We start from the raw sequence: 24,706 nt of genomic DNA, 5'->3' as shown, positions 1-24,706 counted from the left end.
ATATATATAATGTTTGTCTTTTCCAATTGCATTTTTATGTGATTAGCATTGCAGTGTTGGTGTGCTCCAATTGTTCTACCAACCTGGATGTTTAGTTTGCTTACCATTGAGTCAGGGTTGATATTTGCCAGATTTCTGATCTTACTTAAGACTTACCATTCTGATTACTCCAGGCTACTCTTGTGCTTATTACTATATACAAATAGACATAATAAACCTATCCTGTTTAAAATTTACTCCCTTGGTTCTCGTGAAATCCTTGTTTTTTGCTGTACTGATTTACCTGCTGGGACTGTAGTATTGAATGTTTTATGCTTGGTGCTAGTATACACTTATGGCCTAGGTGTTTGGTTATTGCACACTAGGTAAGTTTGTTACAAGCTAAGGTTTACAATTTTAGAAAAGCAAACTATGAAGGTATGAAACGGAGACTAACAGAAGTAGAATGGAGTAAAACAGAGAAAACATCCACAGAATAAGGATGGCTGTTTTTTAAAAATGTAGTACTAGAGGCGCAAAACAGTTACATCCCCAGAATAGACAAATCTAAATCTAAAACAAAATGGCCAAAATGGTTTAATAGATCAATTAAAAAAATATTCAGCGAAAAAAGGCACTTTTCAGAGTGTTTAAAAGGGACCAAAAACAAAGTACACAGAAAGAGTACTTGGAACTGCAAACGCAAGTCAAAAAGGAAGTTAGAAAGGCCAAGAGAGAGATACAAATCAATATTGCTAAGTGGGCTAAAATCAATTCCAAAATGTTTTTCCAATATTATAACAGCAAGAGAACATTCAAAGAGGAGGTTAAATGTCTAAGAGACACAAATGGCAAAATCATAGATGAAGAAAAAAAATAGCAAATATATTAAAATATTACTTTTCACAGGTTTTTACAAAGGAGGACATGGACAACATGCCCCACATGTTGACCTGTTCCTATCCAATTTTAAATAACTTTAGCATAACAGAGGCAGAAGTGTTAAAGGGACTAGGCGCTCTTAAAATAAACAAATCCCCTGGGCCGGATGAGATCATCCCAATAGTACTCAAAGAAATGAAAAGTTATTTACAAACCGCTAACCAAGATCATGCAACAGTCTCTTGACACAGGGGTTGTACCAACAGACTGGAAAATTGCAAACGTAATACCGATCCACAAAAAGGTAGACAAAACCGAACCAGGTGACTACAGACCAATAAGCCTGACTTCTATTATATGTAAACTTATGGAAACTATAATAAGATCTAAAATGGAAAAATACCTATATGGTAACACTATCCTGGGAGACAGTCAGCATGGTTTTAGGAAAGGGAGATTGTGTCTAACTAGCCTGCTTGACTTTTTTGAGGATGCAACATTGACAATGGATAATTGCAAAGCATATGACATGGTTTATTTAGATTTCCAGAAAGCTTTTGACAAAGTCCCGCATAAAAGATGAATTCTCAAACTGAACGCAGTAGGGATTTAAGGAAATGCATGCACATGGATTAGGGAGTGGTTAACATGTAGAAAACAGAAAGCACTGATTAGAGGAGAAACCTCAAAATGGAGCGAGGTAACCAGTGGAGTACCACAGGGATCAGTGTTAGGTCCTCTGCTATTCCTAATCTACATTAATGATTTAGATTCTGGTATAGTAAGGAAACTTGTTAAATTTGCAGATGACACAAAAATAGGAGTGGCAAACACTGTTGCAGCAGCAAAGGTCATTCAAAATGATCTAGACAGCATTCAGAAATGGGCAGACACATGGCAAATGACATTTAATAGAGAAAAGTGTAAAGTATTGCATGCAGGTAAACAAAATGTGCATTATAAATATCATATGGGAGAAATTGAAATTGAAGAAGGGAACTATGAAAAAGACCTAGGAGTTTATGTTGACTCAGCAATGTCTTCATCTAGACAATGTGGGGAAGCTATAAAAAAGGCTAACAAGATGCTCGGATATATTGTGAGAAGTGTTGAATTTAAATCAAGGGAAGTAATGTTAAAATTTTACAATGCTTTAGTAAGACCTCACCTAGAATATTGTGTTCAGTTCTGGTCACCTCGTTACAAAAAGGATATTGCTGCTCTAGAAAGAGTGCAAAGATGAGCAACCAGAATTATCCCAGGTTTAAAAGGCATGTCGTATGCAGACAGGCTAAAAGAATTGAATCTATTCAGTCTTGAACAAAGAAGACTACGCGGCGATCTGATCCAAACATTCAAAATCCTAAAAGGTATAGACAATGTCGACCCAGGGGACTTTTTGACCTGAAAAAAAGAAACAAGAACCAGGGGTCACAAATGGAGATTAGATAAAGGGGCATTCAGAACAGAAAATAGGAGGCACTTTTTTACACTGAGAATTGTGAGGGTCTGGAACCAACTCCCCAGTAATGTTGTTGAAGCTGACACCCTGGGATCCTTCAAGAAGCTGCTTGATGAGATTCTGGGATCAATAAGCTACTAAAAACCAAACGACCAAGATGGGCTGAATGGCCTCCTCTCGTTTGTAAACTTTCTTATGTTCTTATGTTCTCCACCAGGTGTCACTGTGCGGGAGAGACCTTACCGGATCCCAGAAAGTCGACAAAGTGGCGTTCGCAAAGAGGTATGGGACATGCTCGAGCTTGGGGTGAATTAACCTTCCAGGAGCGAGTGGTGCAGTCCTATTGTCATAGGGTCAAGACAGACGGCACCAACCGCTTCTGTATAGATTTCAGGAAGGTAAGCGCTATTGCCAAGTTCGTACCCTATGCCTCGGGTCAATGAACTTTTAGATAGACTGGGAAAGGCGAGATTTATCTCCACTCTGGACCTGACAAAGGGATACTGGCAGATCCCCTTAACCCTCATTTCTAGAGAGAAAACCGCATTTTCAACACCAGAAGGGCTGTTTCAGTTTAAAACCATGCCGTTTGGGCTACATGGTGCGCCCGATGCCTTTCAGAGACTGATGGACCAGGTTTTATGCCAACATCATGAATATGCAGCAGCGTATATTGATGACGTGGTCATTTACAGCTCTACCTGGCAAGAGCATTTGGCTAGGGTTGCAGTCGTCCTTCAGTCTCTAAGGGTAGCCCGGCTGACAGCTAACTTGAGAAAGTGCATGTTTGCCAAAACAGAAACACAATATTTGCGATTTTTAATGGGGAATGGAAGGGTGAGACCTCTGGTCGCCAAAATCCAGGCTTTGGTTGATGCAGCGATCCCCAAAACCAAGACTCAGGTGAGGTCACTACTGGGATTAGCCGGTTATTATCGCCGCTTTATCCCCGAGTATGCCACAGTGGTTAACTCTTTAGTTGACCTCATCAAGAAGAGTGCTCCAAATTTAATTAAATTGAGTGTCAGGAGGCGTTTGATACTATTAAGCATAGACTTTGCCAGGCCCCCACTCTTATCACACCGGATTTCACCAAGAGATTCATCCTTCACACCGATGCGTCGGATGTGGGTTTGGGTACTGTCTTGTCTCAAAAGGTAGATGGAGTAGAACACACGATACTGTATCTCAGAAAAAAGATGCTACCTCGGGAACGTAACTACTCCGTAGTCGAAAAGGAGTGTTTGGCCATTAAATGAGCTACTCAGTCTTTACGATACTACCTGCTGGGACACTCATTTGATCTTGTCACAGACCACGCCCCACTAAAGTGGTTAAGCACAATGAAGGACAGCAATGCCCGGATAAGTCGGTGGTATCTGGCGTTGCAGCCCTTCATGTACCACATGGTATACCATGCGGGGAAAGACCATCAAAATGCAGATTAGTTTTCCCTGTGCATAGGTAACTGTGACAGAAATATGTGTGAATGAATTTTGGTTGTAAATCTCCCTCCCGACCTGTGAGGGAGCTAAGAATCGAAAGGGAAAGGCTTTGGATGGCCTGACAGTTCTTTTCCTGGGACGGGAAGTCGGTCAGTTTGGAAGAAGGCAAGGCTCTGTTGCAGGAACATATTGACCCGGAAGGGAAACAATGTAGCAGCTGCAGACAGTAAAGACAGCTGCAATCGTTTACCAAGGGGTCATGCGTAATGGCATAAAGGGGCCGGAGAATCGTAAATCTTTTCCTTTGCTTGGTTTCTGAGCCCATATGGAACTGGAAGGACTGGGAGAGATTCCCCTTTGAACTGTGAAAAAGTATTTGTGAGGGTTTTGTTTGTTTTTGTCACTGTTAGTAATTGTCTTTTGTTTTGTAAATTCACTAGATGGCTAGCATGTCTCCGGAGCTGTCACCTTGGGCCAGCACTACCCGGAAAAACACTGCACTACAGTCACTGTTTAAATTGTTATCACCCACCACCAACACTACTGCACGCACCCGGACTGGTGTATTGTATTGTATTGTGGGGCGGATAACGTGTACTATTATTTGTTTTGCAAAACCAGTTATTATTGTTTCCTGCCGTGCTCTACACATTGGTGTGTATTGCCGGGGGATTATTGTTTGGTCACCAGACCTGGATACAATTAAAAACTGTTCCAAACTGGATTATAACTCTCTGTGTTTCATTACTGCACTGCATCACCCCTGCACCTACACATACCACTTACCACTTTGCCACAGTAACATTTTGATTTTATTTTGCTGTTGGGTCGTTAAAGGGGAATTTTACATACTGTTACAGTACCCATCTGATTTAAAAGTATGTACTGTATTCCAATCCACGTGTCGTCACTTTTGGCAAGAGGTATTTTCATTATCATATTGTTCTGAATTAAAACACTACAAGCCAAAATGAAATAATCAGATATGCGTCAAACACGTTTAACCGTCACTGAAGTCAAAATTTTACAGGGTCAGATATGTGAGTGCTGATTGTATATCCCTCTTTAGCCTTCTTGACCGGTCCTCTTTGTCACTGGTCATGTAAGTTCTCTGTCGTCTAATATGGATTTCAGTCTCTAATCATTTATTATTCAAGACACCACTTTCCCGGTACTCACAATAACATGGCTGATGCTTTAGCTCGGATACAGCTATCCAGATTCCATCATAAAGTCTGCAGCTCATCCAACTCCTCTGGAAGCGCCACAATCAAATCAACTATTCAACTAAATCTCTCCTTCGTAATCTCTTTAAACTAAAATAGAACTGTCAGCGCACTACTCAATACAACACAAGCATCATGGCTGCAGCACCCCTCTCATCTCACTGGCTGGACAACCTACTGATTTTTCTGTTCCCAAAGCAGGATTAATCCGACTCCATTCAACCAGGACTGGATCATGGCTTTCATAGTACACGCAAAGGATTTTCTACATCCAGCACCAGCTACAATCAAATCCTATCTATCAGTAATACAACAACAATTTCGCTTGATGTCTATTGCTTCTCCAACTCTACTATTAATTTCAGCTGTCCATCTCCTCCTGCGCGGAATCTCTAAGAGCTCTCTGGCTGATTGCTTCTCCTTCTCGCATGCCTATCTGTATAGTAATTCTTAGCAATTCGATTTCAATTCTCTGTCAAGATTGTTTCTCTCCATTTGATGACTTAACAATGGAAACCATATGTCTATCTGCATTTTTAGGGTTTTTGAGATGTTCAGAATATCAGTTCCTTCCATTGCCAGTTTTCCTACTCTGGGTATTCGCTGCAGTGATCTCGCACATATTCTAGATTCCCATTTTAATCGGGACAGCCACTTCAGCAGCAAGAGCAAAGATTAACCAGCAAATAATAAATAAATAAATAAATAAATATGGGGCGCTGGACCTCAGCAGTCGAAGCTTACATTCATTCTTCACCATTCGAAATAGCATTTGCCCATCAGTCCACTGCTAGTATGTCCAGAGTGGGGACGACCTATCCGCCTGGGCCACCAAAGGTTTCCCCCTAAAAAAGAAAATAGAAAGGGTTTTTTTTTACTTTCCACTGTGCTGAGGATCTTCACATAATCAATAGGGTACAGTTTACTAACCCCTTTGTTTTCTTTCCTTCTCGTGTTAAATGTTTTCTCTCTTTTTTTAAAATGCATTGGCAGTTCTCCTTTTTCTTCTCATAAATGTCTTCAGCAGGAGCCGGGGGTCCATTCTTTGGGGGGTTAGTGATTCCACTTCCTCCAACCCTTTGTTAACCCTTTGCGGTCCATTTATTCAGCGTGTCCAATTTATTTTCACACGCGTAGTTTATTTTAGACGCACTGTTTAAAAGTATTTTTTTTAACAGTAAAACAGGCACTGCATATCAACAGGACACTCAGGACTGCATCTCCACCCCCGCCCCACCCCCTGTTTGCTGTATTTTTCACATATCTCTTCATTGTCGTGCATATTATTATTATTATTATTATTATTATTATTATTATTATTATTTATTTCTTAGCAGACGCCCTTATCCAGGGCGACTTACAGTCGTAAACAAAAATACATTTCAAGAATCACAGTACAAGTAATAATATAATTAAGAGCAAGATAAATACAATGACTTTGGTTCTAGCAAGTACAAGTATGACAAAATACGATTCAATAACAGAGCAGATAACGGTGTCAGTGATAGTCACATCAGGATATAATTAAATACAAAATACTACAGATTAAATAACACTTGACAGATTACAGTACTCTAAATTACAGGATTAAATGCAATAAAATTTCATGCAGATAAATCATCTCCTGATCACTCGTTTTATCACCAAACTCCTCAATAATGCGATCTAAAAAAGCTCTGCAAATGTCAGTGATATTTTTTGAGTGCTGGATGCAGAAGCAGCTATCTTGTTTGTTTATGTCGGTGTTATCTCTGTGGTGCCGGGGCTATGTGTATTGCTCAGATCCGCCCATTTCTTTTTTTTTTCTTTTTCCGGCTTCTCTCGGCTCCTATCGGTCTCACTCAGCCATTGAATGGTTTTCTCTGCTTTTTCTGGAGAAAAAATGACTAGAGACCTGTTTTTTACATCATTTTGATGATGTCGGACAGGGTCTGACATCGGACCGGAAAGGGAAAGTTGTAATGTCAGCCTGGTCCGACAGGACCGCAAAGGGTTAAACATTGCTTCATTTACCTCGTAGAGGAGGGGACCCCCGGCCAAACCCCTCCTTTAGCTTGCATGATCCCTTGTCTTCTTCTCTTTCAGGTTCTGATGCCTCTATTTATGTGAGGGCCCCCAAGCGGTGGAATCCCTCTTGTTTGTTGGGTCTCCTCAAAGACGGTGACCCCTCTCTTGTTTGTCGGGTCTCCTCAGCGACGGAACCCCCCTTCTATTATGTTGGGCTTTTGAAGAGGTGGAACTCCCCGCTCTATATGTTCTAACATCTACTAACTACTATATGTGTTTTTCTTTCCGGTTCGCAAGCCTCTTTGTATGTCGGGTCATCTCCAAGACGGTGACCCCTCTTCGTATGTCGGGTCATCTCAGAGACGATGACCCCCCTCCTGTTTGTTGGGTCTCCTCACTGACGGAACCCCCCTTCTATGTGTTGGGCCTTCGAAAGGCGGAGCCTCTCTCTTTACATGTTTCAACTGTTACTTACTCCATGTACCTAAACATCACCTCAGGGGCCTTGCTCACGCCTTGCTCAAGTATATCCTGTATATATATATATATATATATATATATATGTGTGTATATATATATATATATATATATATATATATATATATATATATATATATATATATAATATATATATGTGTGTGTGTGTATATATATATATATATATATATATATATATATATATATATATATATACTTTATGTAGCATAGGCTAAAGCAGTTGAAATGTCTTTATAGAACTTACGTTATCAAGTGATCTGCCACTTTCTCTTTGTTTTGCTGGTAGTATGCAGCTGTGCATTAGATGGCATTGGCATTTACTAATAAAAAGACACATGGCTGATTTAACCCAATGTATGTCTTTGGCAGTGTGGGGGCTAAAATCCTCTCTTCAAAAACAAATGGGAATGTGGCTGGAGCCGTAAAAAAGGGGTATAAAAAGCTGCAGGTGTATAAAAAGGGTGATCACGGGTGTTAGTGTAGAAGAGTGATGGTGATGGTGATGGTGATGATGAAGGTACGGTGCTGTATTTGTTGTTTTGTGTATTGGTGTGTTGTGTAAATAAAATGTACATCAGCACTTAAACCGTAAAGTTCGGGTCTCTGAGTCTCACTGCCGACTCTACCCAGTCACAGGCAGGCAACTTAAAAATAGAAGACTAGCTCCTGAATTTATACTCCTCACAATTCCCTGGTGGGTGAATAAGAGGATATGAATTAGTGAAGAATAAACAGTGAATTAATTTGGAACAGGGCTGAATTCAAAATCAGTTACTTCAGAACTCCGAGGAAATCCATAAAATATGCAGGTCTTATTCCAGCCAGAATTCCTTATGAATGTGCAGCCATTATTTTAAAGTTTTCCCAAAAAACACCCCGCCAAAAGAAATACAGTATTTGAATCCCTAAGAATTATTGCAAACAGCATAAAAAGTTAAAGTGACAGGAAAAAAAAAACAGAAGTAAATGTAATTTGAAGCTAATGTTAATGTAGCATATTGTAAACAATAATTTATGTTTGTGTTTAAACTAAAATTAAAGATATGCATAAATATGGGCAGGCTGTTTTTGAAACAATGAAAAGCAATTTACATATGAGTTACAGTTGTTTAAGTCATGGCAACACCCTCATTTCAATCAAGTAGAAACATGATAAGAGAAAGAGAGAGCGACAAGAAAACTGTCATCCGATTGATGAAAGACAACACCTGCGGGGCAGGGAAACTTAGACCTTCCCTGCAAATTAATACACAAGCATCCCCAACCGAGACAGCTCAGGTTATCAAGAAGGTGTTAATAGCATTACATGAAACGACAGAGAGACAGCGGAAGAGGACTAATGAATTGATATAGTCTATGATATGGTTTAAGGTTACACAGCATAGTGTATTGTGTAACAATGCAACAAATGACCTAAGGCTACATTACCACTGCTTGCTGGTTTTGTTCTCAGGTGCATGCAGAGATGCGTTCATATTGAGGACCGTGCCCTTGAGAGTCATCATAGTTTCCAATGACATTAAGGATCAGACTTGTAATTAATAAGAAACCTGTGCGATGAATTACATGTGACACTGATTTTGTTCCGATTATTAATAATATTATTTTTAGTATTATTATGACATTTACTTAAACATAAAGATCTATTTCTAGGCACATCAACAGTGAGTTCAATCGTCACCTCATTTCCAGTCCATATAGATTACATTTTCATTATTTTACATTTTTAATAATGGAATGGGTGTGCAAACAGTCACTGTTAATAAAAAGGAGTTACATGTAGGTATATTATTGTAACCCACTTGGTACCCCCTGATTTAGCCAGCCAGTGTTCAAAGTTTTGCATTATCTATGTGTAGGAAGATATAATATGTGTGACCAATAGCTGTTGAGAAAGTTGCCGACTAAGACAGGTGTGCTTTAGCTCTGCTGTGTGGATTTTGCAAACTATGAAAGGTCTGTCTTAGGGCTGAATCAAGATTGCCATTGTTTTCACCTGACTTTTAAAAGTATTTCAATCTTGACAGTTTTCCTTGTTGAAATATATATTTTTTATATACTCCACCTTGCATGCATTCTTTATTTTTTTAATTTGGTATTTACACTACTGGTTAATCAATGATTAATGTTACACACAGTGTCTGTCCTGAATCTTTCCTAAATTCCTATAGCTCTGCCCATTTTCAGCTTGGTGAAATATGTTAAAATCATAAAGCTGAAAATTAGAACCTTTTACCAGCGACCACTTGAAGTCTTTAATCCATTTAAAAAGTAAGTGCAGTGCTCCACCTTTATAACGCTATAGTTAGCAGACCATGCTGTTTGTGTTCTGCTTTATAATGAGTATGAAAGTGGTACTGTAATGGCATTATGGGCAAATGGGAGCCAGGACAATGCTGCCTTATAACCGATTCTGCTGTATAAAGGGTTGCTTCATAAAGGGGGAGCACTGTAGCTTCAAAATACATTTTCAAAGTTCTTTTTTTAGTCTCTCATCTCTTGTTCCACCTCTGAACACACCACCTTGTTCAGCCAAAGCTGCAGGTTTTTATATTGTGGCTGAGGTGATTAAATGGCTTTTAATTACCTAGTTTATCCCTGGAAAATATAGCGTTATACTTCCCTACATGTTGCTACAACTGTTTACATAATGTACCTGAAACAACTTACAACTTTAAAGTCTGTTTCAAAGCTCTTTTGAAAGTGACCGTCTAGTGCACCTGGGTTTGATACCGGTCCTCTAAATCACTGCAGGAAGATCGATTAAAAGTCGTCAGGATGTTAACAATGAAAATAAAAATTACTGGTACATTATTCAAACAGTTGTAGGAACACGTGGGGATGTGTAACGCTATATTTTTCAGAACCCCTCTATTTACTCTTCAAGCTGTTACTAGATTGTTAAGGAGCATTGAGCAGAGCTCAGGAGCTGTTCTTCTGTTTTAATTGCCTGCCATAGACATTCATATAACCCAGGCCTGATCAGTGTCTTTATAAAAGTCAGCACAAATTAATTCAATATTGGAGCAACAAAACACAAAACCACTCAGAATGATTTGTTGCAACTTATTCTTTTCATCTATTTGTACACAAAATATAGTAAAAGATCTATTGAAATGTATTGATAAAAGTGAAATGCCACTTTGAATAAGGTACTCTCTTTATTCCTGTCTGAAAGTAAATTACTCTTCTGTAAATTAATGAGGCAGACATCTGTTGCCTGCTAAGCAGTGGTTAATAATGACAGCACCCAGCTATTCAACAGAAGCCGGGGGGGGGGGGGGGGGTTAAAAGAGTAAACAGCTGGAGCTGGATAATATGTTTCGCTTGAACATCAGTGTGAGAGGTGATAAGCCAAAGAGGGCAGGCAACATGGGAACAGCTGACACGTCCTATCAACATCCCGCTTTCTCATTCAGAACAAGAAGAATATTTGGCTAGGCGATTAATGTACATTCGTGGAAATCTCCTTGGCTCCCTCTCCTTGTCTGCCCCTCCTCTGGGGGAGCACAGAGCAACGGTCAGCTGAAAGCCCTCTCAGTGTTGATTAAACAGAATGGTTTGTCTGTGACAGGCAGTGCTGGAGTGAAGGGGTCTGGAATTCTGGATCATCTGGAGAATGTTGTACTCTCTTGAACTAGGGAAGATGGGTTCCTGGTGGAATGTTGGGGAATGACTGTCCTGCTGTGGAAAAGGATGTATTTTAAAGGTTTTTACCATTGTGAAAGGATGGGACTGGGTCAAAGAGAAAGGGGACTGTATTCCTAAGCAATGGTAAGTGCAAACTTTTGTTTTTACTTTATGTGCTTTTAATTTACTGCATCTAAAAAAACAGAATTAAACAAATTAAAAATGGGCAATATAGTAAATAAAAAAGGTATATGTAAACTTGTGGAAGTTATAAATATACTGTATATGAAGAGAAATATAATTGTACTTAGGTGTGGATAAAAGCAATATTTATATTGAGGTGGATACTTGAATGTGTATGATAGAGAGAAATAATAATTATATTTACTTAGCTATGAGAAATGTAGATAAAATCTAGCTATTGTTATGTCTTATTTTTACAGAGATGGCTGTGTGTTAGTATATGATAGTTTAATCCAATCATTTGATAGAAACTTTTACTTTTTGAATTTAAACATTACTGAATTTCATGAGAGAACTATACATCTATACACCTCAAAAATACTAATAGAAAGAACTAAATAATGAAAGAAACACATTTTAAAGAAATCATAAAAAAGGATTACACCCACAGGATAATATTAGTAACCTGAGAAACTGACTAGTAGCAGACACTACTTAAGAGAAAGGAAAAATACATTTCATGACTGCAGCATAGATACAGCCACATAAAGCAGAACTACAATACAAGGGAACTTGCTAAAATCTTTATAATGATTAGACTCTTTTCCCACCTCTTTCTTCAGTGTCCCTACACTGTTTCCTTGGGTCCCAGCCAGCTCTGATCTTGCGGATGCTGTCGTCCCAGCCTTGAACCCACCATGCCCATTGTCTCTGGAACCAATGACCAGGACTTTAGCAACCTGAGCCTGAGCGACGACAGCAGCCTCAACCAGAAAATCACCAGCACCCCGGAGACCCAAACCATCAAGGGGGTCTACTACAAAAGAGCCCAGAGAATATACAACCAGGACCAGCTGTACACCGTCGACCAGAAGAACCAGATCCTCATCAACGTGGGGGGCAACAGATACACCATCCCCTGGAGCACCTTGGATGAGTTCCCGCTTACAAGACTGGGGAGGTTGAAATTCTGTAGCAGTTACGATGAGATCATCCAAGTGTGTGACGACTACGACGAGAAAGCCAACGAGTTCTTCTTTGACCGGAGCCCCTCTGCTTTCAGGATCATTTTGAACTTCCTGGCAGCTGGGAAGCTGCGACTCCTGCGGGAGATGTGTGCCTTGTCCTTCCATGAGGAGATGACCTACTGGGGCCTGGAAGTGACCAGCATGGAACGCTGCTGCAAGAGGAAGCTCTACACAAGGCTGGAGGACGTGGCTGGGATCCAGAGAAAGGAGGAGGCTTGCAGGTACAAGAAGAAGGAGCACGTCCTGGTGGAATCCACCAGATCTGGGATTTATATGAACAAGCTGAGGAACATGGTGGAGAACCCTCAGTCTGGTCTCCCAGGGAAGGTGTTTGCTTGCCTTTCCATCTTTTTTGTGGCCACCACGGTTATAAGCCTTTGCATCAGCACCATGCCGGACATCAGAGAAGAGGAAGAGAGAGTAAGCCTATTTGCATCTTTTCATTATACTTTTCAGAGACTAACAGACAGCACACATATAGATAGATAGATAGATAGATAGATAGATAGCATAACTTTTAGGTTTGAATTTAACCCTTTACATGCCAGCAGGACATATAACCAATCAAGGGTAGTCTATACAGTATAGTAATAGTAAAAGATACTTAATTGAAGTCTTTAATTACTATAAAGGTGGTCTTTAATACAGGTGTTGTTTCATTTCATGTGGCAGCATGCCACATATCAAGGCAGTCCATTTTCAGTTTACTGCCAGCATCCATTATTATAAAAAAAAAAAAAAAAAAAAGCTTAATTATATAACAGCAAGCTGTCTGCGCTTTCACTGGCTGGTCTCAGCTTTTTAGCTTTATCCTTTTCAAATATATTGCTATTGTGGAATGACATAGAAAAAATTGTTCTCCTTTGGCTAAAGAGGTGCTTTTATTTAAGTATTGGTTTAGGTTATATTTGATTTCTTTTGAAGTAAACATGCATTTACTTCATATATGCAATTTACTTCATACATGCATTTGCTAGAATACATGCAATACTTATTGATGGTATTTTGAAATGTGTGCGTATTCATGATTAGTTAATGTTAGTGATAATATGAATTATTGATTACTTAATTTGAATTCACCAGGTTTTATCAGTAATGTACATATTTACTGACTGCTGAAATAAATATAACACATTATATTGCAAAGAAAGCAGTTTCTTTAATATTTCTCTGCTTTAATACAGTGCATATTATATATGCATTGTTTTCCCTAGAAACCTAAAGGCATATTCAAATATTGATTTGAATTTGGAAAGAAAAAAAATGTAATATTTGTACCATTACTCATTTTTATTTGTGCTTCTATACTTTATAGATTCCCCATACCATTCCATCCTTGGGGATTGGAATGTGGAAAATATTTACATATGTGCATACATACATACAGACATACATAAACACACACACACACACACACACACCACACCACGCAACACACACAGACACATGCGCACACACACACTCAAACCACACCACTACTATGAGATCAAAGACAAACACTGCTAATATGCATATTAATAAAAGATGGCAAACCATGGTAAACTATAGCATAACCTTGGGAAAAACATGGGAAATCTGAAAAATGTACTAAACTTTTATAAGGGAATACACATATATTGGTATGTTTTCCATATATCCAAGTTATATTTTATTATACAGAAGGAAGTAAATAAAAAAAGATGTGTAAATCTCGTGATAAGTGCACTGTTTCAGAGCAGAAAATGAAAGGCATAAGGCAAATAAGCTCTGTAGCAAACATTATTAAAATATAGAGTGAAACCCTGTTAATGACTGAATACATTGCTGTTAACTAATTGACCATTACAGATCTGCAGTAGACATTCTTGTTCTGTGCATGTGAGACTGGAGTTGAATTACTGTAAACAATGTAAGTCACTGGAAATCCACTGTACAACAGCGGCAAACATTAGATGCAGTCCACAAGTCTGTACTACTATTGCACTGCACTGATATTTTATTTTATTCCATTAGGATTGAAAGCTTAGCTGATCTCACTGATTACCTGTTGTTAAGATGCCACATATCAATGCTGTAGATTAGAGGAGAGCCTTTTGAAAGTGAAATAGCTCATCTTCAGACATTTCTCATTGACTGATAACAACAAAATCCTTTTCCAAAGGCCTTAATGATTATATCCTCTGTTATCAAGGGCATGCCAGCTTGTCTTATAAAAGCTGTGGAAACATTGTGTTACTCTTTAAACAGAGCTGTTGAGTGGAAGTGAGTCTATCATTGATTTCTCATCCATCGTGCCACGGCTTCTAATGAATATATGTTACCTTCATTAAAGGCCTTCCTTGCATGTCTTTAGGGCAATCCACTAAGGCAGCCCATTTATTATCTTTTTGTTTCTGTTGTTACAGTACAGCTAGTGCCTGCTGGCTATAGACAGTGTAGCCGGTCTATGAAGTTATATTTAGAAAATCTAATAGGGTGCTCTATGGTACAAGATGAAACCCACTCCATGAGAGGTCAGAGCCACCATGCAAGTGTGGCTTTGCCACAAGTGACTTAATGGCCACTCTCACCTTGAGTGGGTGAAAATCAGCCTGTATGTTACACAGCACCCTATACAATATATTAATGATATATTGTTAAATAGGAATAACTAAACAGTATATCTAATTTGAATGTGATGTAAGTTCCATCTGATACATATTGTCTGATATCCTTCGACTATAACAAGTCTTATTAGATATTGCTGTCACCCCTTTGAGAGTTCCTTAAATGTGCCTCATGTATTACTTTTGCTCCTTTAAGTTTATTTGCAAAAAACAAAGGGTACGAGCAACCTAAATAGTGACTGCTATTGAGCTAGTGAGGATTTACCCCTTACAATCTCCCTTTCCCCAGACTAAACTGAACACAAATGTCTCTTGTATTAGTTATAGTAGATCTCCAGACCACTCTAATCACATGCTTATTAAACATCTTGGGAAAACATTGGTTATTATACTTGTGATCCTAAATTGAACTGTAAAAAGATTCATTTCAAATGTAACCTCATATTGTTTTTAAGGCGCTGTATATTTTTTGTAGAGGTGCAACAATTAACCAATCGTTGATCGTCATGGCTTTTGTTTTGCAAGCTTCAATGAAATGTTCATCTGCTGATTAATAGCCCTGACACCCTATTCAGAGCCTCATGCCTCACATAGTTACCTACCTAGTAACATGTGCTTTCTCTGTGGGTTGCTAAACTGTGTCTAATTTAAAGGGATTGTTGCTAACAAAATAATTCCATAACCTAAAAGTGTTATAGCAAACATGACATTTTAGAACATATATATATATATATATAGTATGACATTAGGTTAAAGGAAATTATTGGTTTCCATGCCTTAAGGCCTTCACACACCTGACGCGACACGATTTTTACTGAAGCGACACGACAAATTCGCTGTGAGATCACTGTGCACACCAGAAGCGATCACAGACACGATGCGACAGCTGGAAATTGTGGTGCGTGTGGGTGGTGCCGTCAGACCAGGAAATGAAACAATAACAATGGGTGTACAGGCAAAACGGCGCTGCTGCACTCGTATTTAATAATTAACAAAATAAACAGTTTAAACAAAACAACACACAAAACAAACACCAACAATTCTAAACAAGTATATTTTAGATATAGCAATTGTTTCTCTATTAATTTAGACTCACGTCTCGCCTCTGACACTCTCTCCTGGAGCGCAGAAAGCTGCAGGTTTTTATACAGGTGACCATCTCCCGATTAGCAACAAGTAATCAATGAATTAACTTGGGAGACGGTCACCTTCTACACTGGGTTTTTCAATAAATAAACAAAACACAAACACACAGCCTTTCACAGTCATCTTAAATAATGAATAATCATGTCGGACGGCTTTCGTCCGTCCACACATAAACACAATATATTTATATAATAATAATTATTATTATTATTATTTCTTAGCAGACGCCCATATCCAGGGCGACTTACAATTGTTACAAGATTTCACATTATTTTACATACAATTACATTATTCTTTTACATATTATTTTTACATACAATTACCCATTTATACAGTTGGGTTTTTACAGGAGCAATCTAGGTAAAGTACCTTGCTCAAGGGTACAGCAGCAGTGTCCCCCACCTGGGATTGAACCCACGACCCAGTCAAGAGTCCAGCGGCCTAACCCCTACTCCACACTGCTGCAATAATAATAATAATAATAATAATAATAATAATAATACCTACATAAATAATAAAATTCACCCAAGGGGTGGGCACCTGTCACAAAGTGAAACAGGGCTCGATTTCAAACCACATGACATGAAGCTGTTCTCTGATTGCTCAGTTGTGTAGTTGTTGCACGATGAATTCACAAAAATAGGATCAGGTTCTATTTTTTTTTTTTTTCATCGCTCGCGTTGGAATTTGTGTCGCGGCAACATCGCTTGTCGTGTCGCCTTTTGGTGTGAAGGGTGCTATTGAAAAGCATAGGTTTATTGATTTTCTCGCGTCGCTTTGTCGTGTCGCGTCTGGTGTGTAACGGCCTTTACTCTTACATTTTCTCTCAGCAATGTATTTGGGGTCATGGTACTGGCTGAAATAAAGTCAGTCAATAGGAGAAGCAGCTGATTGGTTCATGGCAGGAAAGACACCATTGATAGGGTGGGGTCAATATCACCCTCCATGTGACCAAGGAAGTGCAACACTATCTAAAAGCATGAGTTACAAACAGAGCTAACCTAGTGTAGTACCAGATATAAAAATGTTTTTCTTTTAAAGCTGCACATTTGATACCTATATAATGAATGGATGTTCTCAACAAGTAAGATTTATGGAATTATTTTGTTAGCTAAAATCATGTTGCAGTGATAAATCTAGGATGCTGGTTTACTGTTGGTGTGGCAGGTATTGTTCACTCAGACCTCAAGAGTGCTTGTGTGGTTCTCGCATTCCTAATTAGAGCTGTTTCCCGCCGTGTACATTCTCTACAGCTTGTAGCACAGCTGACACTGGAAACATCTTGTTCCTTCCGTTCGGAGGCACCTATTCATCAGTGGGGGGTTTCAGTCGAATTTAATATGTAATTGATCTTATGTCAAAACATTGGAAAACTGAACCTGGGTTATTTTCTATCCACACCAAAGCTGTCAGTTCATTTTCACACAAAGTATGAGCCTTTTTTCTGCATGTTTCTACTTGTCTTTACATACTGTGCGATGCTATTTTTTATGTTACCATTTATTTTGCATCATCATTTAAGAATTTCCTCTAGAACAACTGAGGTGTCGCTTGTGTTTTCTTAATTAAACCAACGTTGAAGCAGTCGTTGTGTTGACAAGCAATGATTTTGTTCTGCTTCACACTTGAGAACAAATGAGAGCAGCAGTTATTCTCTTGTCTTACAGTTTAATCAGATACTGCTAAGACTCCAGAAATATACCAGCATTACACCTAGTGCAGAAGTTAAGGTATTATCCACCCCTTGCAAGCTATAAAGTTTTCTTTTAAATGTTATATTTTGGCGATACCACCATTTCTGGTAGCGGCACATTATCAAATAATATCACAGAATATTTATACAATAATTATTAATAAATTTTTTCAAATAATCTCATCTTGTTATTTGCTAGACAAACTATTATTATTATTATTATTATCATCATTATTTTGTATAAGTAGTAATAGCAGTCATAGTAGTAGTAGTAGAATTTACAGTTGTAGTATTTTCAGCATTATATACAGTTTTTTCAAAAATGAAAAAGTACTGCACTGCATACATAAGTTAATATATTGTGTGTAGGGTATCTCTTATTATATAAGATATGTTGGGTAACTCTTATTGTATAAGAGTTCTCTCAGTTTAAACCATGCAAAATTATGTATCTTTATATTATCAGAGACAGTCTACATAGAATAAATTGATGTACACTAAAAATATGATAGTGTAGCCAGGAACTACTATTGAAAATGTATTTGAATTGTGATCTATGTTCTATGAACGGGATGATATCTCTACACAAATCCATACTGTACTGAAATTATAAAGTTTCTTAACAACAGTAATTAGTACTATACTGTATAGCCTTTGTCTTCTGTCTCTGACAACACAATTAATGTACAGTATACAGGGAATCATTTCAAGATTCATTCAGATCAATACTTGGATTGAATCAAAATATCGATACTTTAGACCACTAGTTTTAAGAAACATGTTGGAGCACCTGAAGCTGATGGATTGGAAGCTCTGGAGACTGAAGTCCTGTCTATTCATACACAGAGATAACATAAGCTTTCTCAATGTGAGCTTCCACACATTGCCCCTTAAGCATGGAGGATCACCCATGTCTTTTCAAAAACTACTACTTTTTTAGAAAATACTTCGGGAAACATTTATCAAGGTCTTTAGATGATTAGAATGCAGTTTGCGCAAAATAAATCTGCTCTATTATACAAAACTACCCACAAGGTAAATATAGTGACTCAAAGGTGTTACTAAGTTATTGATTAGTAACATCACCAGTTTTTTTTTTTCCCCACAAACAAAAGGGAACAGATTGCAATTTGGTGATAATGATTAACCTGAATGATGCACGTTGCACATATTTTTATCCGAGCAGCCAAGATAGTAGACGTTGGGGTCTTGACATTAGTTAATCTAAATACTGGCAGCATTAATTTGATTAAAATAGAACCCTACCAGGGCTGTATATATATATTTTTTTTTTACAAACAAATATACACTTAAGGGACTCACGTGCAATGTTAGAGGTTGGATTTGCCTTTGGTACCCAATGAGTCATATTTTAATGATCTATTTAGATCCATGCTGTTTAGATCTATTGAATAGGCCCCAGTGTGATGTGTGTGTTTATGAATCCTTGTCTGTTCTTACTCCCCAGGGCGAATGTTCTCAGAAGTGCTTCTACATGTTCATCGTGGAGACGGTCTGTGTGGGCTGGTTCTCCCTGGAATTTCTTCTCCGCTTCATTCAGGCCAGGAGCAAGATGGATTTCATCCAAGGGCCACTGAACATCATCGACGGCATGGCCATCCTGCCCTACTACATCTCCCTGGTAGTGGGGGATGAGCAGGAGACCAAGGACAGGCCAGGAGGAAAGGGCTACCTGGAGAAGGTGAGTCTGGTGCTGAGACTCCTTCGGGGGCTGAGGATTTTGTATGTCATGAGGCTGGCCCGACACTCCCTGGGGCTGCAGACCCTGGGCCTAACCGTGAGGCGCAGCATAAGGGAATTCGGGCTGCTGCTGCTCTTCCTATGTGTGGCCGTCACTCTCTACTCCCCCTTGGTGTTCCTGGCAGAGAGCGAGATGACCAAGGGACAGGACTTCACCAGCATCCCGGCTTCCTATTGGTGGGCCATCATCTCCATGACGACAGTTGGCTACGGGGACATGGTGCCAAGGAGTATTCCGGGCCAGGTGGTGGCCCTAAGCAGCATTTTGAGTGGGATTTTAATCATGGCGTTTCCTGCCACCTCTATCTTCCACATGTTCTCCAGATCGTACATGGACCTGAAGGTGGAACAGGAGAGGTTGTTGAAGGAGGAGAAACGCAAGGATGAGAATGAAATGTTTAATGATGCAGATAGTTTAGAGTCTGAGGAATCAGAATACCTGCTGGAATACAACAATATTGGGAACAAAAACTGAATTGGAACTTGCTTTGTAAGAGGTGCAAACAGACTTCCGCACACTCCCAAAGGACAGGGAACAGTTTGAAAAGCTGGCTCTGAACTGTGTTAGAAGGATTTTGTTGTATTGAGAATTAAATTACAATATGTAAATTAGAGGAATATTATCTGAAATGTATGATAGTTTATAATGGTATTCACAGACAAAAATAAGCTCAACCATTAAATCCAGCTAAGATGTATTCAGATATATAGTTTATCACAATCTGTTAATAAAAGAATAACCTTAACATTTCCAGCTGATTTAAAAACCTTAGGAGATCATATGTGAAATATTCCACTGTGATTTAAAAATATAATAGCTGCTGAAATGAACCATTGATTTTCCATAGCAGTCTTTTAACTTTAATCTGTTCTACACCTATTGCTTTCTTGAGTCTTGTACCTTAGCCAGAAATCTAATATTTCTGTCACTTGATAATTCAATTGTTTGCAATGAATTCAAGGCAGTCAAGACACTATATATGCAACACCCCCAATAGAGATAGTGCTAACCATAGGGTGAAAGTAGCAGAGCTACCTGGAATCGAGGTCCTGTGTTTGTCAGAGTAAAACTGCTTTCCAAAGATTTTCCATGTCCTCTTACCTGGTTTATTCTGTAATTTCTCTGTTCTCAGTAGCCATAGGCCTATAATAAAAATCAAGACCAACCAAAGGCATAGCGCCATCTAGAGCACAGCTCCACCGATTGTTTCCTAAAACATTTTTCAGTCCAAGGTTTCTGTAGACATAGGTTAAGCTTGTCCAAGTTTTCTTTGTACTGGGCCACTGTGACCATATCTGCATTTTCAGCATTTTCCACAGAATTTACATGGAATATCAAGTAAAGTAACTGGCTATTTTTTATGTTGAGTGTTTGGATTTTCACTGTCAGAAAACTACATGGAATTCCAACCACATCTGTGCTTTTATTCAGTTTCAATCAAAAGAGACCATGCGATTGTAGGCTGCAAACAAAAGTTTCATGCAGTATTAGCAGGGAAGGAAAGGGTTAGTTAGTGCAACTATATTTTTAAGGCAAACCAATATTGTTTGGTAAACCTCCACATTAAAACAAGTATTAATTTCCGCCAAACATTTAAGAACATATTCATAGATCTCCGTGCATACAGAAAAATAAAAAAAAATATCTGGTGATATGTATTCTCTGCAGAGGTAAAGTGGAAGATGAGGTACCAGTAGAACATCTTTGCTCATGTCTGTGGGATCTACTTTCTCTGTGTTGTTGAATAGTTGCACACGGCTCTAATGCAACTTATATAGTGGATCACACCACATAAACCTGTAATTATTGCACAACAGGGGATTATCATTATTTTTGTCTATCTGTGTGACAAGTGCCCTGCTATTGGTCAAATAACGGATCATTTCCTTGGTAATTTTTTGGTAAAACTAAAATAAAGGTTGACCTGAACTTTTGAAAAAAATCATCTGAATGTTACAGTGTTTAAAGTGCACTTTGAACGATAGTACTCTTGAAAACCAATGACCCCCTGCCGAATCTACATGCACAAAAGGGCATTGGGCTGGAGAGACTTCAATGATAAGAATAAAAAATGATCAATAGAGCTCACTTACCATGAAAGTAATTGGTTTAGATCAAACTGAACTAGAACAGAATGTGCCTGGAAAACAACAACCCATCCTAAATGATCTGACATAACGCAGACAGTGTCACTGCAGTGACAATGCAGTGTCGCCGCAATGACATCACAGACAGAGAGTGTCACTGCAGTGACAAAGCAGGCAGACAGTGTAGATGCAATGGCAACACAGACAGTGCCACTGCAGTGACAACGCAGTGTCGCTGCAATGGCAACGCAGACAGACAGTGTCACTGCAGTGACAAAGCAGACAGTGTCGCTGCAATGACAACACAGACAGAGAGTGTCGCTGCAGTGACAACGCAGACAGGCAGTGTCGCTGCAATGACAACGCAGACAGACAGTGTCGCTGCAATGACAACGCAGACAGAGAGTGTCGCTGCAATGACAACACAGACAGAGAGTGTCGCTGCAGTGACAACGCAGACAGAGAGTGTCGCTGCAATGACAACGCAGACAGACAGTGTCGCTGCAATGACAACACAGACAGAGAGTGTCGCTGCAGTGACAACGCAGACAGGCAGTGTCGCTGCAATGACAACGCAGACAGTGTCGCTGCAATGACAACGCAGACAGTGTCGCTGCAATGACAACGCAGACAGTGTCGCTGCAATGACAAAGCAATGGTTCTGTGCTAAGAGACAATGGTAGAATAAGGGCAGCTATGGTTTGTTGGGGGGAAAACATATGACATACAAATTATATTCCCTTATGTCTTTAGGAAATAGCATAATTGAAAACTTATTTGCCAACATAAATAGACATGCATTTAAAATTCTTACCCCCAAAATGTTAAGTCCTAAATTTTTGTTATTTGGCCTGGGTTCCAGGTAGTCTTGGCAGTGAAAATCAGAATGGGATGATCATCACTGAATTTAACCCCAAACTGTTGAAATATGTATATTCCTGACTACTTGGAAAATGCTGGTGGTTATGAATCTGAATATGAATTTGGTTTCAGGCTCAGCCCTAGTTCTGAATGTATTTTTACATTTCAAAGACCTTTTTTTATCACAATTTTTTGCTCTCATCTGATTACCGGGGGCATACAGTTGCAAATACTCACAAATAAATTCCCTGTGGTGATGGGATCAATACAAGACAAACACACAGTTTGTGAAGTCTTGGCTTATTTATAAATCCAACATTTCAAAGAAGTAGATGGCAGAGCAGACGTGTATGAATCCTATATTGTTAAAACATTTGTATTCCTCCCTAAAAAAGTTTGTTTAATTAACATAATCCTTTGTGTTCAGATTTGACTGCTGAATTCTCACATGTAAAAAATTATAGTTTTTCAATTATTGATGCAACTTTTTAAATGCTATGTCAGAAAAACGATCTGCAAAAAACAGCTGTAGTGTGGGGCTGCCACGGTTAACTTTGGAAAGTAAAAAAAAAAAAAAAAAAAATTAAACCTTGATTTAGTGTTCTGCAACATTCCACTTGTCTCATTTTGACAGCTAGGACGGGTGCAGCAACAATCACAACGGTCAGGGACAAGGAAAAGCAATTTATCAGACATTACAGACAACTTTGAATTCTCTATTTTCAAAACTCCTTTATTTAAGTGCCTGGAAGTACCGTGAACTCTTGAGTCTCCAGGAAGACAGAGGAGGTTCACAGTAACTGCTGCTGAAAATGGTGATACATAGCAGGTACCAGGGAGCATAGGTTTAAACTTTAAATTTGTAGTGTTGTAAAATGTCGAATCAAATAGTACAACAGAAGTACTGGGTCAGTGGTAGTGTTGCAAATTAATAAAGTGTAGAAGGCAATAATAGATAGATATTATAATTAGGGTTTTTGTATTCATTTTTTCCCTTTTTTGTGTATTTTGTAAATGTTCGGGATTTTTGTAGATGGTCAATATGCAATGTTTATTAGGGCACTTGCTTTTTTAGATGGCTTGCTATTGCCCCCCAAAATACTTTTGTTGCAACAAAAAACACCCACTTTGGGGTTCTACTATCCCTATATCACTTGTAATACCAGAGATGGTGTGCACTCTCATGCTTTCAATGAAACAGTGCTTTCTTAGGGAATAAGACTCACTGAAGTATACCACTAAGTAGGTATTTACCCCCATTTCTCTTGTTCCCACATTGGGAACATCTCTGCTCCATTATTATTTGACCTTCCAAACAGCACTGTACTGCCTGAGCCTGAATAACTTGACCATATTCCCCTTGAGCATGGAGAGCTGTCAGACTGATGTTGTGTTCTTGTCTTATTCTGTGTCGGGTTCCAGTATTTTAGCAAACATGCTACATTTTCACTTAAATTCAAGGGTCACTGATTTTCCGTTTAAAGTAAAAGAGAAGCTTATGAATTTCTAAGGTGTCTTCCTTTGAGCTTTCAGCTACTTCCTTGTATCAGACAGACAAGCACTCAAGTAAAGTGATAAGTGACAACAAGAACTTTGACAGTAAACTATTTTTAGTTGATTGTTGTTCTGAACTCCCCAAAATGGCTTGAAACTCAGTAGAAACAAATAATGTATTGCAGTGCAGGTGACCTCCTTTACTCAGAATGCAAACTGAAAAAAACAGGGTTGACACACATTGTGTACAGTGTTTTCTTCCTAGAGCTAAATCCACAGCTGGCAATTGACTTGTAAGTGTCAATTTGACTTGTCATGTCACACAAACAGTTTGGGATTAGAATGCAACCTGATAAAATGATGGTAATCTTCCTATTTTACTGAGGGGATCATGCGGTAACTCAAAACTGCACATACAGTACTTGAAAATCAAACACGTCAACGGGTCGGGCTCATTTGCATGTTAGCTTCAGATTTATTTTTTCAGTTAAATTGTTTTCAGATTTAATTGCTGAATGATAACAGATTTATCGCTTAGGTAAATGTTGCCAGATATTTATTTGGGTTGTCTCTGCCGGTTCTCAATGTTCAAGAATGCACAGACACAGAAAATGTTCCTTTTTTTTTTTTTTTTTTTGTTTTTTAAAGTAAACATTCAATATTTTTTAACTATCTATCTGAAGGGAGTGACACAAATAGTTGTGTCACTCCCTTCAGATAGATAGTTCAAAAATTATT

The 24,706-nt window shown here is 38.7% G+C and overlaps 1 protein-coding gene across 2 annotated transcripts; it reads left to right on the top strand.

The window, feature by feature from the left end:
• Nucleotides 1-1,405: 1,405 nt before the first annotated feature.
• LOC117424766 (potassium voltage-gated channel subfamily G member 4-like) lies at nucleotides 1,406-21,945 on the top strand. Of its 2 annotated transcripts, XM_058992553.1 has the most exons (4): nucleotides 1,406-2,605; nucleotides 11,074-11,273; nucleotides 11,936-12,760; nucleotides 19,233-21,945. In XM_058992553.1, the coding sequence occupies exons 3-4, from the start codon at nucleotides 12,011-12,013 to the stop codon at nucleotides 19,998-20,000; spliced, it is 1,518 nt and encodes a 505-aa protein (XP_058848536.1). In that variant the 5' UTR covers nucleotides 1,406-2,605; nucleotides 11,074-11,273; nucleotides 11,936-12,010; the 3' UTR covers nucleotides 20,001-21,945. The 2 variants fall into 2 exon arrangements, with proteins under 2 accessions (XP_058848536.1, XP_033897357.3); XM_034041466.3 differs by lacking the exon at nucleotides 1,406-2,605 and having other exon boundaries at nucleotides 10,803-11,273.
• Nucleotides 21,946-24,706: the final 2,761 nt, after the last annotated feature.

Source organism: Acipenser ruthenus, chromosome 19, assembly GCF_902713425.1.
Source record: "Acipenser ruthenus chromosome 19, fAciRut3.2 maternal haplotype, whole genome shotgun sequence".
In the NCBI taxonomy this organism is placed as follows: Eukaryota; Metazoa; Chordata; class Actinopteri; order Acipenseriformes; family Acipenseridae; genus Acipenser; species Acipenser ruthenus.
This window is presented reverse-complemented; position numbering and strand designations above follow the sequence as displayed.

Coding starts and splice junctions, on each gene's coding strand:
- LOC117424766 (XM_058992553.1), top strand. CDS start 12,011: ATGCCCATTGTCTCTGGAACCAATGACCAGGACTTTAGCAACCTGAGC. Junction 12,761..19,232: donor TCAGAGAAGAGGAAGAGAGA/GTAAGCCTATTT, acceptor CTTACTCCCCAG/GGCGAATGTTCTCAGAAGTG.